The sequence below is a fragment of the Larus michahellis genome, chromosome 9 (assembly GCF_964199755.1).
Source record: "Larus michahellis chromosome 9, bLarMic1.1, whole genome shotgun sequence".
NCBI classification, from domain to species: domain Eukaryota; kingdom Metazoa; phylum Chordata; class Aves; order Charadriiformes; family Laridae; genus Larus; species Larus michahellis.
Genome location: NC_133904.1, coordinates 49,158,571 through 49,175,155, shown reverse-complemented (window position 1 = coordinate 49,175,155; position 16,585 = coordinate 49,158,571). Strand labels below are relative to the sequence as shown.

At 42.4% G+C, this 16,585-nt stretch overlaps 1 protein-coding gene across 2 annotated transcripts in view; it reads left to right on the top strand.

Moving 5' to 3' along the window:
- Positions 1 to 16,585, top strand: part of LOC141748326 (vascular endothelial growth factor receptor kdr-like) — a 136,711-nt gene that overhangs the window by 107,691 nt on the left and 12,435 nt on the right. For both annotated transcript variants that reach the window (XM_074600204.1, XM_074600203.1), the window contains exons 20-28: positions 2,606 to 2,694; positions 4,025 to 4,190; positions 4,744 to 4,841; positions 5,803 to 5,925; positions 6,034 to 6,145; positions 11,509 to 11,608; positions 12,179 to 12,284; positions 14,101 to 14,225; positions 14,472 to 14,550. In XM_074600204.1, coding sequence (XP_074456305.1) covers positions 2,606 to 2,694; positions 4,025 to 4,190; positions 4,744 to 4,841; positions 5,803 to 5,925; positions 6,034 to 6,145; positions 11,509 to 11,608; positions 12,179 to 12,284; positions 14,101 to 14,225; positions 14,472 to 14,550 — 998 coding nt within the window. The remainder of the gene's footprint in view (positions 1 to 2,605; positions 2,695 to 4,024; positions 4,191 to 4,743; positions 4,842 to 5,802; positions 5,926 to 6,033; positions 6,146 to 11,508; positions 11,609 to 12,178; positions 12,285 to 14,100; positions 14,226 to 14,471; positions 14,551 to 16,585) is intronic.

Here is a 16,585-nt window from a genome sequence, read left to right as displayed (position 1 = left end):
AAGTGTGAGAGAGATGGTGTACACATCTGTTGTCATCTGAGACTCTGAAGCTATCATCTTCCTAAAGAACATGTAGTTGTCCAGTCACGGGGGAAAAAAAGAAAACTTCAGTGAGGTAGATTTGGTAGGATGCCAGGAAAGAAATCTTCCCTCCAGCAAGATACTCCCAGTTCCTCAAGGAGCAGTCAGCAGCCAGCAACCCCAGATACTGCTGTAATCTGGGAGCCATGGACAAGGAACTTGCAGGAATTGTCGCAGGACTGCAGACCCCAAAAGCTTGGATGGGAGGATGGCCAGCTTTAGCTGGAGGCTTTTAAGATTCAGATGTAAGCAAATAGTCTTTGCTTGGGACTGTGAGTAGAGGGGAAGTAACGGTATGAATGCTGGTGACTCTCCTGTCAAGTCAATGAGGTGGATTAACACAAACAGGTGCCTAAAACATGGCACCATTACTAAGAGGTCAGCAGTTTTTAACCAAAGCCCTAATTCAGCCACAGAGTTCTAGTTGCATAGTAAGACACATCACAGTAACTGATGAAATCTTGTGATTGTCCAATTTCTGAGGAACTTTCTCTCCTAGGAGTCCCGCAGTTTCCCATTCTCCAGCCTGCTCCATCCCGACTGCCCTCCTGAGTGAAGAGGTAACCCTCGCTCTTCCCTGCTGGCTGCCTAGGAAGCCACCGATTCCTCCGGGGAGCAGGGGACGGAGCAGGGCAGTGCAGGACGGCCTTGCAGGGCACCAAGAGCCTCCCGGCAGGCGCTGGTTCGTTTACCTTTGAGCAATGCAACGGCAGGCTAAAGAAAAAAAACCCTTGAGCTCTCAAGACAGACACTGGGATAAGAGTTACTATTAAATTGCCACTGCAGAATACGGGACTTTCTCTTTCCTTGTTAGGTTTTATGCGACCATATAAGAGTGTTCCTGATGAAGACTGATATTAAGTATGCACATATATTATTTTAACAATATAAAAAATAACAAACTTTAACACCTTGTCTAAGTGTCTGATGTTAAGTAGTTAGAACTAACGCATAGTATATGCTTTACCATGAGGAAATAAAATATGGAGAGGCCTTGCCTAGGAAGCATTTCAAAAACATGAATAAATCACTAACCGGAGCTTTAAAGCTGTACTAGAATCTGCATTTCCTCAGGGCATCCATGAGGGACATTTGATTTTAGATTCTTCTGGATCATGTACCCCAGAGATCTCTGTGCGCTGCGGGATCCCAGCACTGCTGCCTTTAAGCCCAAGCGAGCAGGGTGTGTGGTCAGCAGTGGAACCCCTGACTGGTTTTGGGCCAGTTGTGTTTTTGCAGTTACTGGTGCAGGGGACTCAGGTGCTGAACATGTCACAGCTGTAGTCACTAGGAACTGAAGTCCTGAAGAGCCCAAAGGTGTGTATTCAGTCTAGAAGTGCTATAGGACCGGTACAAATAAAGAGCCTGGCAGAAATATGCATTGTTGTTATCGTCAAGCTATTGGTTATTATTGCTGGAATTCACCATCTCCTTTTTAACGGGATGACCTGCTTCCAAACGGTACTTGTCACCCAGTCTCAGACAGGATGCAGCAACCAGAATCTCTAAGGTTCGCTCTTCCCTCCTCAACCCCTCTGCTCTCCCTTACAGCCCTGCTCTCGGTCAATACTCGACGCCGCAGACCGGACCAAGGCGCAGACTGCAGTACAAGCCGTGTATGCGTTTCAGATACAGGCAGAGAGAAGTGCTGCGTAGAGCTGCCTCCTTCCCCATGGCCAAGTGCAGCTCTCGGCGCTTTTCCTTTGAAGTTCAAACTCCTAAGTCTGAGCCATGGACCTTCTAGACAGAAAAAGTTTTCTGGCCATGAAATACGGTTTCTTAGGATTCATAATAATAGATGCTTATATGCATTCTAGTCCCACAATTTCACCTTGCCTTACATTTGATGATTACAAAAAACAGTGATTATGCTAAAGGCAAAGAATGTAGCTTTTCCCTTTCCTAATAGCTCACACTGAAACATAAAAGCATTTTCAAGCAGATCTTAAAAATATGCATAATTGTACAAAAGCAGCAATTGCACTGAACTCTACAGCAGTTTGCACAGAAATAAGAAAGGAAGAAATTGATAGGACTTTCCAGGCTTTCCAAAACTTCAGACTAAATATTTTTGTAACTTTTGGGTTAGTTCTGTCTATGATCCCTCATACTTTTATTGCCTCCAGTGGCACCGGCTCCACCCAAAACAAACAACTGTGAAGGCAGCAGAGAAAAATGAAGACTGCTCCATGCTATGGATCTATCTATAGAGTAAACCAACTCTAATAGCATATGAGATTGTGTATTATTTATCATTCTGGATTTTCCTTGGTTTATAAATAAGGAATAAATACCACTGTTACCATCTACTGGGGAAAACTAGGAATCAGTGCAGTATTCCCTTCTCTCCGTATCCACTACCGATTGTGTGCTTCTGGAGTGCCACTTCTCTGTTTCCTAATTTCCTTATCTGTGTAATAGGAATGACAGTATTTACTTCTTTTGAAGAGGATTTGTGAGGATAAGTTAGCATTAAGTGCTTTGCAGTGCTTCAAAACTCATTTGACTTTCACTGTCTTTTTAGGTCCTTTAATGGTCATAGTAGAATATTGCAAATACGGAAATCTGTCCAACTATCTAAGAGGAAAACGAGGAGATTTCATTGCGTACAAGGTAAAAAAAATGACGGGCTTCTCATAGTCACAAGGCAGAGAATTAACAACCCCTGACCACAAGATGGATTTTTTTTCTGCATTGGCACTGAGACAGTTTGGTATTTATAGAGGCACGTTATTTTCTCACCACATTTCAATTTGTATGAACAAGAAAAGGAATCTTTTTTCCCTGAAGGATCTCACTGCCATCCTCTTCGTTTCTAGCACCTACAAAAGAATTAGTTGCAAATACCCAAGTCCCCCAGTTTCCTGTTCTCTGGCCTGCGCCATCCCGACTGCCCAGTGCATTTGAGAAAGAGAGGGGATTACTTGGCGAGATCCTACCCAGCACAAGGGGGGCGACAAAGTAGTAGTGAAAAACTGGTATTAACTGAACTAGGAGAAGGTGAACCCTCCCAAAATACAAGCCCAGTTCGGGGATTTTTGTTTCTAGACCCACCCTCCCAGCTACCAAAAGCAGCTCACTCCTCCATCATCTGCTCATTCCCATCTTCTGTGCCCTCCCTTCCCCTGTGCCAACCTAAAAGTCTGTGCTAGATGCAGCGAACTGGATCACCAACACGGTCTGCATTACAATTAACCAAATGCTTTTGGTTTCCAAATGGTTATCTGCATCCACACAAACATTTGTGCTAGCACAAATGGGGGCAGGATATGGGGGAAGACACAGGAGGCCAGAAATCAGCGCTGGGGAGAGGACGGGGCTCCCTCCTCACTGTGAAAATACAGCATCGAAAGGGCTCTCTGATCTAAGCCCTGCCAGAAACTGGAGCCTCCCCAAGATTATTTTCCTGGATGATTCCATTATTATTATTATTATTATAGCTATTGTGTACAGGCACAAAAGTACATAAGGTACTTTGTGTACGAGAAGGAGATTTTCCTGGTACAGTCACTCAAAATTTCTTTTCTCACCATTGTTTTCATGAATTGCAGGGACTGGTTATGTCTCACTCCCCAGGACAGGGTGAGACAGATGCATTTCACTGCACCTCATGCACATACCTCGAACTGTGATTTTTAACACGGTTACCTAAGACAGCAAGAGGTACAGAATTAAAATATATCTTTGCTCATCTATCAGTCTCACCCGGCCAGCTCCCAGCTAACCCTTACGGTGGAATCCTGCTATCAGTAAATGGGAGGTTCTGTATTAATAGATAGGAAACCAGGCTTCATTAGTTCTGCAATTCACGGAACATCATGTTCAAACATGTTTTGAGCTCATCTTCAGAGGACACTTTCTCCGTATGCCATTCTGTTACATATTTTGAATCCCCAGGCATTGCATCATCCAAAGCTAAAAATCAGTTTTATACCATTTCTAGTCCCAGGAAAACTCTGACCAAGCAGAGAAAAGTCTGGATGAGTCCAACAGTGATTTGACCGAACTGATCAAGAGGCGCCTTGAGAGTGTAGCCAGCACAGGAAGCTCTGCCAGCTCAGGATTTATTGAAGATAAGAGTTACAGCGATTCAGAAGATGATGAAGAAGGTAAAAGAAACCTACCTAATCCCAGATTTTTTATTGTAAAGATTTCTGTTACTTGGCTAGTGCCACACACAGTCACACACTTTACTAGCCCTTATACAGCTTTACTTGTTCCTGAAATCACAAATTCTTTCTCTTGCCTGTGCCTCATTCCAACTTGCTCACAAAAAGAGATGTGCAATACCATATGCGTATAAAGCTGCTCCTGTTGTGTAAGAGGGGTAATAGCAATATTTTAGCAGAAGATTTGTGGGGCCAGTCTGTCCCCAGTCTTGTCACTCGCTCACTATAAAACACTTCCCTCACTTTTATCCCCAGATGTTGGTTTTTTCCCAATAGCTAAATATCATGATTAACGTTGGATGGAACCTTTTTAATCATCTGATCTTCTGCCTCTAGGTCAGTGGTTCCTAAACCAGAGTTGTAATCCTAGTAGAGAGCTCATGTAACAATACTCAGATGTAGGGCTGGGACCATCCGCATGCAAGTGGCACCAGTCCCAAAAAGGTTTGGAGCAGTTGCTCTAGTGTTTCACTGTGTCTGTGATCTCTCCTAGATGCTGAGGATCTGTACAAGCGGCCCCTGACTTTGGAGGACCTGATTTGCTACAGCTTCCAAGTGGCAAAAGGCATGGAGTTTCTCGCCTCCCGAAAAGTGAGCTCATTAAAACGTCAGGGCTGAACTTCTTTCACAGAATCATGAGTATCTGATACGAAGAAATCCAAATATACTTTTGAGCCTGAGTAATCTGCTTTTTGCTCTTATATTAAAGTGTGGGAGATCACATTAGCACTGGTGGTTAAGCAATAAGTAGCACTGAAGGAGCTGTGCGGGAATATCCATCGTGTTCTTGGCGACAAGGACTGGCACCTGTAACGTGAGAGTTTAGATAGAAGGAGTGAATGCAGACTGTAAGACAATTCACGGAACTGTCTCATAAGTAAATGCAGAAAAGTCTTCTTATAGAGAGGGGTCCATCTAGTACGGTCAACAAAAGTACTATTGAAAAATGAAGAGGGAGTATCCAGCTATTTATTTAGCTTGTCGGCAATGTTGGAGACTATCAGCAAAGTTAGCGCCTCTTTTGGATACAAAAAAAAAGTACGTAGCCTGTGGCATGCTTGCTTTTCAAGTAAATTGAATGTAATACGCATAGAAAAGCATGCGCAAAGCGGAGAGCTTGCACTTTCCACCCAGTAGCAGGGTAGCACACACAGAAATCGCAACCGCAGTTACCCCCGTCTCACACGCGCTCATGGAACTGCATTTGCAAATGTAGCTGCAGCTCTTTGAACTCTCCCAAATTTCTCGCAGAACAATCAACTGGAAAATGGCATTCCCTCCGCCTCATCATAACTGTGAAAGTTATTTCGCATGGAAAAATTAGAAAACTAATTGTAATACTCAGCTTGCTCCCTGAGTTATTTTCTCTTTTGCGTATGACACTATATTTGCAGCAGGTTCCCACACATATTTTCCTTCTCTAACCTGCTTGCAGCAAGAGTTCATTTATCTTTCCATTTCCAAAGGAGGTCTCATGCTTTCAACTCTGGCAGTGGCGCCTTGTCCAGACAGGAGCCACTCTCTGATCTTCCTTGTCCTCATTCCTTCACAGTGCATTCATCGGGACTTGGCAGCAAGGAACATCCTTCTTTCAGAGAACAACGTGGTGAAGATCTGTGACTTTGGACTAGCCAGGGATATTTACAAAGACCCTGACTACGTACGGAAAGGAGATGTAAGTGGAAGAAACTTGAAATGCTAATGTCAAGTTTTTATTCCCTTCGGGCTCGAGCAGATTAGTAACAACAGTTCTGGCAACATGTTGTATCTTTTGCATTCTTAGGCAAGACTTCCACTCAAATGGATGGCTCCCGAAGCTATTTTCGACAAAATTTACACGACGCAGAGTGATGTATGGTCTTTTGGAGTACTGCTATGGGAAATATTTTCTCTAGGTAAGAATGGTTTAAAACCCTTTTTTCCCCTAATTTAAGGCTCTATTGCTAAGAACAGCTTTTAACAAAAGGTGATAATGTTGTGCTGTGTTTCTGTTTGAGTTAGTGCAAGTGCACAGTGCAGATCAGGTGCAAAATAAAGTCACTGGACTGAAGTCAAGGAGAACTCCACCTGGCAAAGTACATGAAAACAGTGAATATTGGGCAGGGCGGGACAAAACAAAATCCAAAACCCTGGACCTAACATTTGTAATAACTGAAACCAAGAGAGCACAGAGATAACGCAAGCTTCTGCTGCTCAGGAGTGAAATATTTCTTTGAGAGCAATGAAGAAGTTTCCCTGTCAAACCATATTTTCCCCTAAGCAGTCTGCTCCAGGAAACCACACAGCTCAAAGGTTGCAGAGGATTACGCTGCTGTTGACATAGTGGTCGGATGCTGCTAGTGGCAGCCCGTGGAACACAAGGGAGTTTGCCCACATGACATTTTATCCCAGCTTGCTTCTCTTCCCCACAAAATCTAAGTAAGATTTTTCTAAGTCAGAAAAATGTATTGGCAGCAGCTGCCATCACGTTGATAGGAGAAGCAGCGCTAGACTCTGTGTAAGTCGTTCTGGCAGCGAGCAGGTCGAGTGCATAACTCTTCTGGTCATATCATTTGCAAGCCACAACATTTTTGAAAGCATAGTAATGGCATTCTTTATGTACTATAGATTTCATCTTACGCTGCTGCTGGAAATCTCAGCCTCACTGAGATCTGGTTCCTGCCCAGCAGATAAAACCTTGAAATTTAGACAAGCAGTTCTTACAGACAGTTGGACTTTGCCGCTCTCAAATTCTCCTTGCCGAGTGGCAAGTTTTGTTTTCCTGAGGGAATTTAGGAATGTCAGCTCTGGCTTTTTAATCAGCATTCGCAGACAAAAGAAAACAAGAAGCATTGTCAACTTAAGCTGCTGAATTTTAAAGCAAACGCTGTAATCTCCTACTATCTTTGGTTCATGGATCAGTTGAAATTAATGATTGGGCTCAAGATGCCAAGTCCCGATCTGGATGCAAAGTCTGGAGCTGTTTCTATCCTAATCTTTATTTAGGGCTGGCTGCAAAGATCACAACCTGGTTTCAGTCCAAGTCTTTGATTGGGATTTTTCTCTAGTTTGTATCAGCATGCAAAACAGAAAGTTCATACTCAAATGGTTAAAACAAGTGGCAGTTATTGCTTTCTCCGAAGTTCAGTCCTATTTATTTAGAATTTTTTTACCTTGGTGTAACAGCATCGCCAGCTGCATGTGTTTTGAAATCCCACAGAAAGACAAAGCTCCAGAAGCACGGGCAATGCCCCAGTTCTAACAGAGTATTCGAGAAGATGCATTAGCATCAGCATGCAGAGACACGCTCAGAGGGGACAGTCTCTCCACTGGGCATCTCCAAGGAACCAAATGAACTGAATACTGATGAATGGCGAGGACCACAGCAGAAGGCAGTGTTGATCCCATTCCCAGAGGTTCTGACAGAGTTTAACAGATGTGAACTTCAGGTCATTTGGCCTTTAATGATGGTGACTAATAAAAATTAAAACATAGTCACTGAAATTCATCCGTATTTTAGCTATTTTTAAAAATAATTTATCTGGTTGCTTTTAATTTTAGATAGCCTCTTTTCTTAATGAAGGTGCTTACTTGGAACAATAGACTGTCCTCTTCTGAATTCAGAGGAATCTACTAAATCACTCCAAGGGCTGCCATCTGTAGAGCAGCCTCTGCCCTCCTTATGACGTAGATCACAAACTACTTTCTTCAATCCGTGGCACAGATTCAAAAGCAGTCATTTTCTCTAAGAGGGTTTTTCATACAGATCATCCAGGCATGGCTGTGGTTTGGCACTACTCACATCTGCAGCTCACACGATAAATATTTAATTAAGGATTTGTGTCACTGATTGAACTCTGTTATATAAAAGTTTTACAGATCATTGAGAGCCAGGGGATGGAAGTTATTTGTCGTTGCTACAGGGTATGTTTTGCCTCCCGTTTACAACTGCTGCTTTTTACTGGGTCCCACAGATTTAGCACCCTCTAAAAAAAGGAAAAAATACTGATTAGTAAAACGCACAATTTAGTTTGGACATGGGTCTTTCCAGGGTCAGAAGTTGAATGAAGCACGACAGGCTTCCTCCAGAAAGGCTGGCAGGCTGGATCCATTTTGGTGATACACAGGGAAATCAAGACTTGAGAGACTGTTAATTTTCATTTGGGGCTGAGATTGCATGGAGCTTTGCATTATTTAAATGGGGTCAGCTCACCTCATGTCAGGTAATGCCAGCAATGTTTAATACATCTTGAAACCACTTCCATGGCGCATTACAGAATGTCGGTGTCTCCTGGAATTTAAATGTGCGCTGTTCAAAAAGCAATCAAAGATAATTATGTAAACAAGCAGTGCCTAGTAGTATAACATCAGCATCTTATTATCCTACTAAAATAACACCAAGATCAAAAGAGGGCTTCTATATCCAGTACATGCCACATCTTTGAGCATTTTGGAAGAGATTTCCCCTAAGGAAAACGTCCTGTGTAGACCTTACACCATATGTTTCAGGCTACATTTCTCCCAAGCTGTCTCAGCTTCCCAAATCCAAGTGATTAGGCTTATCACATAGTCCAGATGAAGTACAATGGTGAGTGGAGGTGGAAAAGGGAGAGTTCCTTGCTTTTATGATCTGAGCTGCCTCCAGCTGGTAGGAGGCCAGCACCAGTCAAAATATAAGCTACCAAAAGATCTTGCAATCAAAAATTATTCTTCTTTGCCTTCCCTGTACTTGCTTCACCAACATATTGAATTTGATATGATCAATGATGTAATCAAAGAAAGATAACTCAGATCGTGAGACCAAGTGGAATTTTCCATCCCTCCTCACCCAATTCTTCCGTGTTGCCCTCAAGGTCTCAGTTCCAATCAATGTATTTGCAAGAGTAATTCTTATCTGCTGTGCTCGTGAGCCAGATCCCACCAGTGATACTCAGCAAACTGAGGGGTTTCTTTTGCACATCAGCATGGTCATGGTCAGCGTAAAACAACCATTCATCAATGGCACGACTCCATTCAGCTCCTCCTAATGGAAATTGGTTGGCCATGGTGGCACAACAATTGCATAATGCTGTCAGAAGTGAATGAAAATGGCCGTGCAGCCCATCTCTTCTCTAATGAGGGGTATTGTTTTCAGTGTTGCACCACAGTATATTGACAATCTAGGGCCAAGTAGGTCAGGTGAGGCTTATTCTCACTTCTCTTGAGAGGCTGCATTGTTAAACAGATACGGGATCAACTAGGCAGATGGCTTCGTGAAGCCTCAGTACTTTGTAAAGGTTTGTAAAGATAAACCTGCAGTGAGAGTTCAGGAGCTTGGACAACAGTCAGTGCCCCCAGAGCCTGTTCCTATCCTTAGCCTTTTGGCACAGTGTAACTGGGAAAGTGACACTATAGTTTCTATCCATCTCTTTATTCAGAGAGACCTTGAGAGTTGATAGAAGCCCGGTTTGAGATCTTTGACGAATGAGTGATGCCATGGGAACTGAACATTACATTAGCAGGTTATTACAATCATAACGACAGGCCAAGACAAAACTTGGAAGGAAAATATAAAGCAGAAATAAAGCTCCTGACTACTTCCAACCTTCCTAACTCCAGGAAACACTCTTAATTCTGTGATCTGATACTGGCACGTCAAGGCAATTCAGATCTGCTGTGGCTAAGTGCCCCTCAGCTTTGAATGTCATTGAAGCCCGTTTGCTGTGTTGAGATACACTCTTAGGAAGTTGCCAGGATCTTTGCTCCCCAGTGCATAGTTTTGCAGATTGAGCAGTCAGATTCAGGGAGTAGAATAATTCTGGGAACAGCCACATTTTGGCACCATCTTCACTGCTTTTATCCAAAAGACTTCTGCTGCGCTTGTTGTGCCCCCAAGTGCACAGCACATGATGGTGGTCCCAAATGGGGAAAAAAATAGGCAGGAATGTTTTAGACAGTAAATCATATAGAGATTCCTCGAGGGCTGGATACAGATCCAGATTCCATTCAATCCCATATATTAAGACTTGATTAAGTTTTCTTCCAAATTCACCATCCAGCCTCTAGGATGCCAAAAAGTGGAAGACAAGGGTTGCACTGCATGCGAAGCCTTTGCTGAGAAGGAAGGGAGGAAAGCTTACCCATCTTTTAGGTCTGTCTGTCTACAGAAAGTTCAGTAACCTTTCAGACTTCATTGTGGACATCTCTTGAATTTTACCTATGAGGTCTGGATTACTCAGCTGCCAGAGCACTTTCTCAAATCCTGTATTTGTTCCCATTATTTATGGTGCATCATAAAGTGCAGGTGGCATACAACAGAGATCACAACCTCTGAAAAGCCCCCACTCACTCATTAGTTCAGGAGAAGAGCACAGTCAAGGCATACATAGATTTATACTAGTCATTCCTCTAAAGATAACCATTTATACAGGAAAGCGAAATAAGTCTCACTCCTTCAATTTGATGACTAGGCCAACTTTTGTATAAGTTAATAGAATACTACCAGCCCCTTTACAGAAGTTTACCTCTCAAAAGCAATCACATTTGCCACATACTGACCTCCCCGGTTTCACACTAACAATTGAGTAGCCCTCAACGTAAGCTGCACTGAACACACACTCAGAAAAGAAAACAAGGCAAAAAATTTGGGAAGCCATTTTTGAAAGATTTTTTACCTGTGGGAGTGCATAATACCTATACAAAAGTACACTGGTGAACCAGGAGAGGAGGGCTACAGTGCCACACCTGGGGCTGAACTGCAAGGTTCTCACAGCCTTCTGCAGGAGCCAGACGCCTACAGCTTTCTCTGCACTCACTCACAGAGGCCAGCGAGGCCACAGGCTCTAAGGCAATGAACGATGAGCAGCACTGACTGACTTCATGTGTATTTAACTTAGGGCAGGATACTAGCAGACTAACAGTTTGGGAAACAGTATGTAACCAACTGAATAAGCTGGAACTTTTCTACTACTGACCAAGAGGTCATTTAAAGTCTCGAACTAATAAAATTTATTTCTCTTCTGCCATATTTTACCTTGGAGTGGTCCTGGCTATATTACGAATGCAGAGGAGACAGCATGATTGAAATCTCTAAAGAGGCAGAGTGAGTCTATAACAGGTTTCCAAACAAAACACGTAGACAGCAAGTGATTGCAACCCCTTCTTTGCTCTAGCTTCTTTTGCTGTCAGACTCTAGGTAATCTCGAATGCTCAGCAGAAATCATCGATATGTGTTTCATTCACTGGACTGGGAAATAGGGATTGTGCCATTCTGCAGCCTCCTCTTTATTTCTCCCACCAGGCGCCTCACCGTACCCTGGAGTGCAGATAGATGAGGACTTTTGCCGACGGCTCAAAGAAGGAACCCGGATGAGATCTCCAGAGTACTCTACTCCAGAAGTGTAAGAGCACCAGGTTTTGTATTGCGGGCTGATACATGCCATTTAAGTATTACAAAAGAGATTGTATTTAAGTGCGGAGAGAGAAGGAGACCTCATCAGATGACAGCTATGTATTTTGTTTCCAGCTAACGTAGTTAGCTGTGCATATCTTGCGTGTCCTGATACCACAGACAAACGCTAAAGACAGACCAAGTCATCCTGACCTTTGCCAACAACAAGTTTCGTGTCAGTCGTAGTTCAGGAGACTACCGTGTCTGCCTTGATTTCCAGTTCTGTGGCAGAAACTAGGTGTCCATCACTATGACTAATTTCAGCAATATCAGTGGGGCCCAGCAATTAAATTTTAATTTAGGTGAAAAGACAAAGCCTACAGGCTCAGCTGAGGCAGGAATACAGAAGGAAAAAGCATCCTACATGGAAACTAGGACAGCATTCCAGCACATGGAGATCTGACCTTGTCTAAATCCAAAACTATCCAAACCATGACCAAAACAAGCAGCAGCAGAAAGAAACAATTTGGAAGCAAAGCTCCTATCTTTTTCCTTTCTTAATACCTGTGTTTTTCTCTAGCTACCAGACAATGCTGGACTGTTGGCACGGAGTACCCACAGAGAGACCCACTTTCACTGAGCTTGTGGAGCGCTTAGGAGACCTTCTTCAAGCCAATGTACAGCAGGTACAGCACTGCAAATGTTTCTTCAACAAACGTGGGCATACAGATGTATACGTATGTGGATATGTGTAGACACGCACACAGGTAATGACGATGTCGAGCAGTAATATTAGATTTGACTTCATAACAGAGGTGACAAGGAAAATGGCTACTGGGATGAGTAAAGAAAACGTTAACTATTCAAAGGGGATTATATTTCAAAACTAGATGTTTGTCCATCCATAATAAGCAGAAACTTACATTAATTAAAAAAAGGCTCAGTTGCCCCTTAGAGGAACAATAGTGCTTTATCTCACAAACAATTTTAATTAGATTCCAACATAGTAAACTGCCAGTAGTTGGTCTGAACTTTCTCTCTCATTTTCTAAGCTTACGTTCATCAGTGCTCTTAGGTGCAGTTTAAAGCTCAGAAAGTCAATTACAAAATTATTAATTTCATAATAGTTAAATCAGTTGTTTTCTTCTTCAGTAGAAACAACCAGACTAGTTATGTAACTGTTAATTTAATTTAAGAAGATATCAAACCCTCTCCTCCAGCTCCTTCCTGCTTGTAAACAAATTTAGTGAAGCTAAGTTGAAGAGGGCCCAGTTTGCAACAAGAAGAGCTTGTGAGTTTTATCCTATAACCGAAGTAAATTAAGGAGACATAAAAATCACGATAAGGGAATAGGGCACTTAACTGCTTCTCAAAATTAAAAAAAAAAAAAAAAAAATCAAGCAAAGGGAAATTTGGACAAATAGTTTTAGGACTTAAAGGAAGAGTCATTTCAGAAGATTACTGCAGGGGTGTAATGACAATGCAGAGGTTATTAAGATGTGTACTGAATTCCATTAAACTTGCAGCATCAATTTCTTGTAAGGACAAGACATTAAATCCTTTAAGGCTACCATTGGAAGGACCAGCTCTTCCTAAGCTGCAACTCCTTAAGTCTCAAAAAGTCTATACACAGGCAATATTCTTCTACCTCTTCCAAAATCTGTTAAAGTCCTATTGGCCATAGGGGTTTTGTGGCTTCATGCCGCTCCCTCCCTTCTACCACACACATGGCTTAAACTTGGATTGAGGTGTCCCCGTGACCGGTCCCTTGGCATTCCCAAAGAGGCCAACGCAATGACAATATAGGGGACTGCTTTCCTGACGTGCAGATCGGTGAAATTCCGTTCACCTTCACTGAGGCAGAACAGCCACACATCTGGAATGTAGTAATCATCACAAAGAAATTGCTGCAAACTCATCGAAGACAATGCTGCTGTGAAAGTCACCGAAGCCCGCTACTTTTAAACTGGGTGCACATGTACTGACACCCTCAATACAACCATCGCGTTGCTGTGCCATATGGGAGAGACACTGAGAAGTCTTGTAATCGTATAAAGACCAGTGAAGCAATAGCTGGGGCTGAGATGCCTGGAAGAGAAAACGCACCAACCGCAGATGAGTCCTGGAACATCGCATGCTCTAGTGGCAGAGACTGTAGGTTGTTTGGTTGGACTCGATGATCTCAAAGGTCCTTTCCAACCATGAAGATTCTATGATTAGAGACCATTTCCAGCCATTCTGCATCGTAGGTTTTCCAAAGTGTACCATCTTCTTCATACAAAGCCTTGTGCACAGTAAATGTTGGATAAACCTAAATATTCTAACTTGCACATGTAGAGAATATGATAATCACTTTGAAGAAGCACTATAAAGTAAATTAAAATAAAATCCAGTCCTTTCTCAGTGTAAAGTTCTCTAAAAAACAATATCCTTTTACATCTGAGATGCAGCACAAAATGAACTTTACTAGCTTTGTGTTCTTTTATGTTATTAATTATATAGGATGGGAAAGACTATATTCCACTGAACATCACCTTGCGTCCTGATGGAGAATCTAACACCAAAACTTGCCCTGTGGAAGAAAACTTGAACAACTGTGTTAATCGCTGGAGCGCAGTGGAAACTGGGTAAGAAAAATATATACGGGGGTGGAAGGGAAAGAAAGATTTGGTATAGCTGGGAGCTGTTTGTTGTCCTCTCTCAACATGGAGCTGGACAGACAAATTTCTCAGGGTATTGTTTATTAGCTACAAGAGATGAAAAAAGAAAACTGGTCCAGGAAACTGAGCTGTGTCAGGGATGTTAATTGAGTTACCAACTGGTGCAGCATCTGCTTGGGTTTTACGCTGACCCCTCAACTTTCTGGGTTTCAGTAACAACAGCAAGAAGCGGCCACTGAGTGTGAAGACATTTGATGAGGTGCCAGTGGAAAAGGAGAAAGTGATGCATGAGGTAAGTGGGGTGATTGCATCCTTCTCCTCCGGGTTCACAGATCACTTGTCACCAGCACCAGAAACAGTTATTAGAGCTTTTGAAATCTGTTTGGTAAGAAAAAGCTTTAAATCAAGCAGAAGATTTGGCCCTAGCATCTCACACATAGGACTGTGTGACAACAAAGAGGGACCCACATTTATCTTAACAAATAATTTAAAGAGAAGCTCATGAATAATTATCCTGGCTTTGATCAGGCTAAGGAGATTTATATTACATATTTCAATATGTTTTTTCCACCATAAGAGAATGGCAGCTCACTGAAATGGAGCCTTTTGAAGGAAATATGTCCAGAACACATTCTGGCTGGCTGAGACAGCCAATAACTTGGTGGTGGTGAGGCCGTTCAGTTCTGGATAGACAAGACCAAGATTCAAGTTCCTGCTCTACTTGATTCACACAAAGGGCTCAAACCCTGGATTTTCTCACCGTAAATAAACATATTTATTGTGAGTTTAATGGCACTGCAGGGTGGAAGAGTGTTGAAATGTTTCATTTTCACTCCCATGGAAAACAAAAACTTGTTTTGTTACAGAATGATGGTTCTGCTTGTTGGCGTCCCCTGAAATTACAGGTTCCAACAGTGGAGGGTTTTGGGTTTTTTTCTATTTTTTCTTCTTTACTAAAAAAAAAAAAAAATTCCATCCAACTGATGAATTTCCTCTATGGTTCCGGTACTGACCGGCTGCAGTGCCATATGCAGTCCACGCCACCTGCCTCAGCGACAGATTCTGTGCCACTAAGGAGGGAGCTTTGTAACACATCCATGTTTGGAGCAGATCGAAGTTTAAGGAGGAAGAATGAAGCCCTCAGGAAACCTTCTAGCAGAGGAAGAGGGCAAGGGCCACACGGCTAGGGGCAGTAAAAGAAAAGAAAGATGTGTACAGTTTTATAGAAAAAAGCCGGTCTGTCTCCTCTGCGAAGCCGGGAACCGTCCCTGTGCTCCAGCCGAGACTCCCTCTGGCACAGCCAGCCGTTCCTCACAGGAGCTCTCTTGGGAAGGGCCAGGTCTCTGGCTACAACTTGTCCTGGACACATTTCACGTCCTTGACAAATATAGAGTATTTCTCATCTGTTTTCTTGTTAGCACACGCTAAGGCCCATTATTCCCTAGTATTTTGCCAGATGTAATTTCTGTGCCTTTATCAGTGCATTTTAGGGATTAGAAGGCTCAGAATTTTCTCTGCCTCCTGCATCTTTCCTCTTGCAGGATAAAAATCTCTCCCTCTGAATCACACAAAGGCATTTACTAGATAGATCTGGTATCAGTAAGAGATTACTGCTGCCAGCAGGAGCATTACTTTCCTAAATGCTCCCTGTTCGTGGCATTTTAAAGTAAGTCCTTACATGAAGGGGGGAAAGTTTCAAAAAAAGGCTAATGATACATTAACAGACCAGAAAAAAATGTGACATTTCAATGAGGATCCTTTAAAGCAAAATTATGGTGTGATCTACTTTTGGACAAAGTAAGTGCACTTGGGTTACTAAAATTATCTTACCTCTCAAGACATTAATACTGATTAGGTCATTATTTCAAATAGCTGCCCAGGATCTCTGAAAGTGCTCTACCACACCTTCCTGCAATTGTGCTGCTTATCTCTAGTCTCTGGTGATACTCTTTTAACAATTCTCTAAGCAAAACGCAAAGCAGCACTCAGATAAATTGTTTCTAGACCACCTATTTTAAGGGGAAATACTCAAGATAAAAACCAGAAAGAAAAGCTCGTTTCTACTGAGGTTCTGACAGACCTAATTAATTTAGGATTTTACTTTATACTTTGAAAATCAGCTTCTAGACTGATCTTACTAACAACTGATATATTACCAAAGCATTTATAAAAAGGCTTTTGCTTTTCATTTGTTGTTTGCTGGGATTATTTTTTTTGTTTCCATCAGTTCGACTGGTAAAATAAGATTAACTAGCGTTTCGCTTCCCCTGTTGAAGTCTTTTGCTTTCTTGGTTTTGACAGACAGACAGACGTGCAACTCTCCAGCA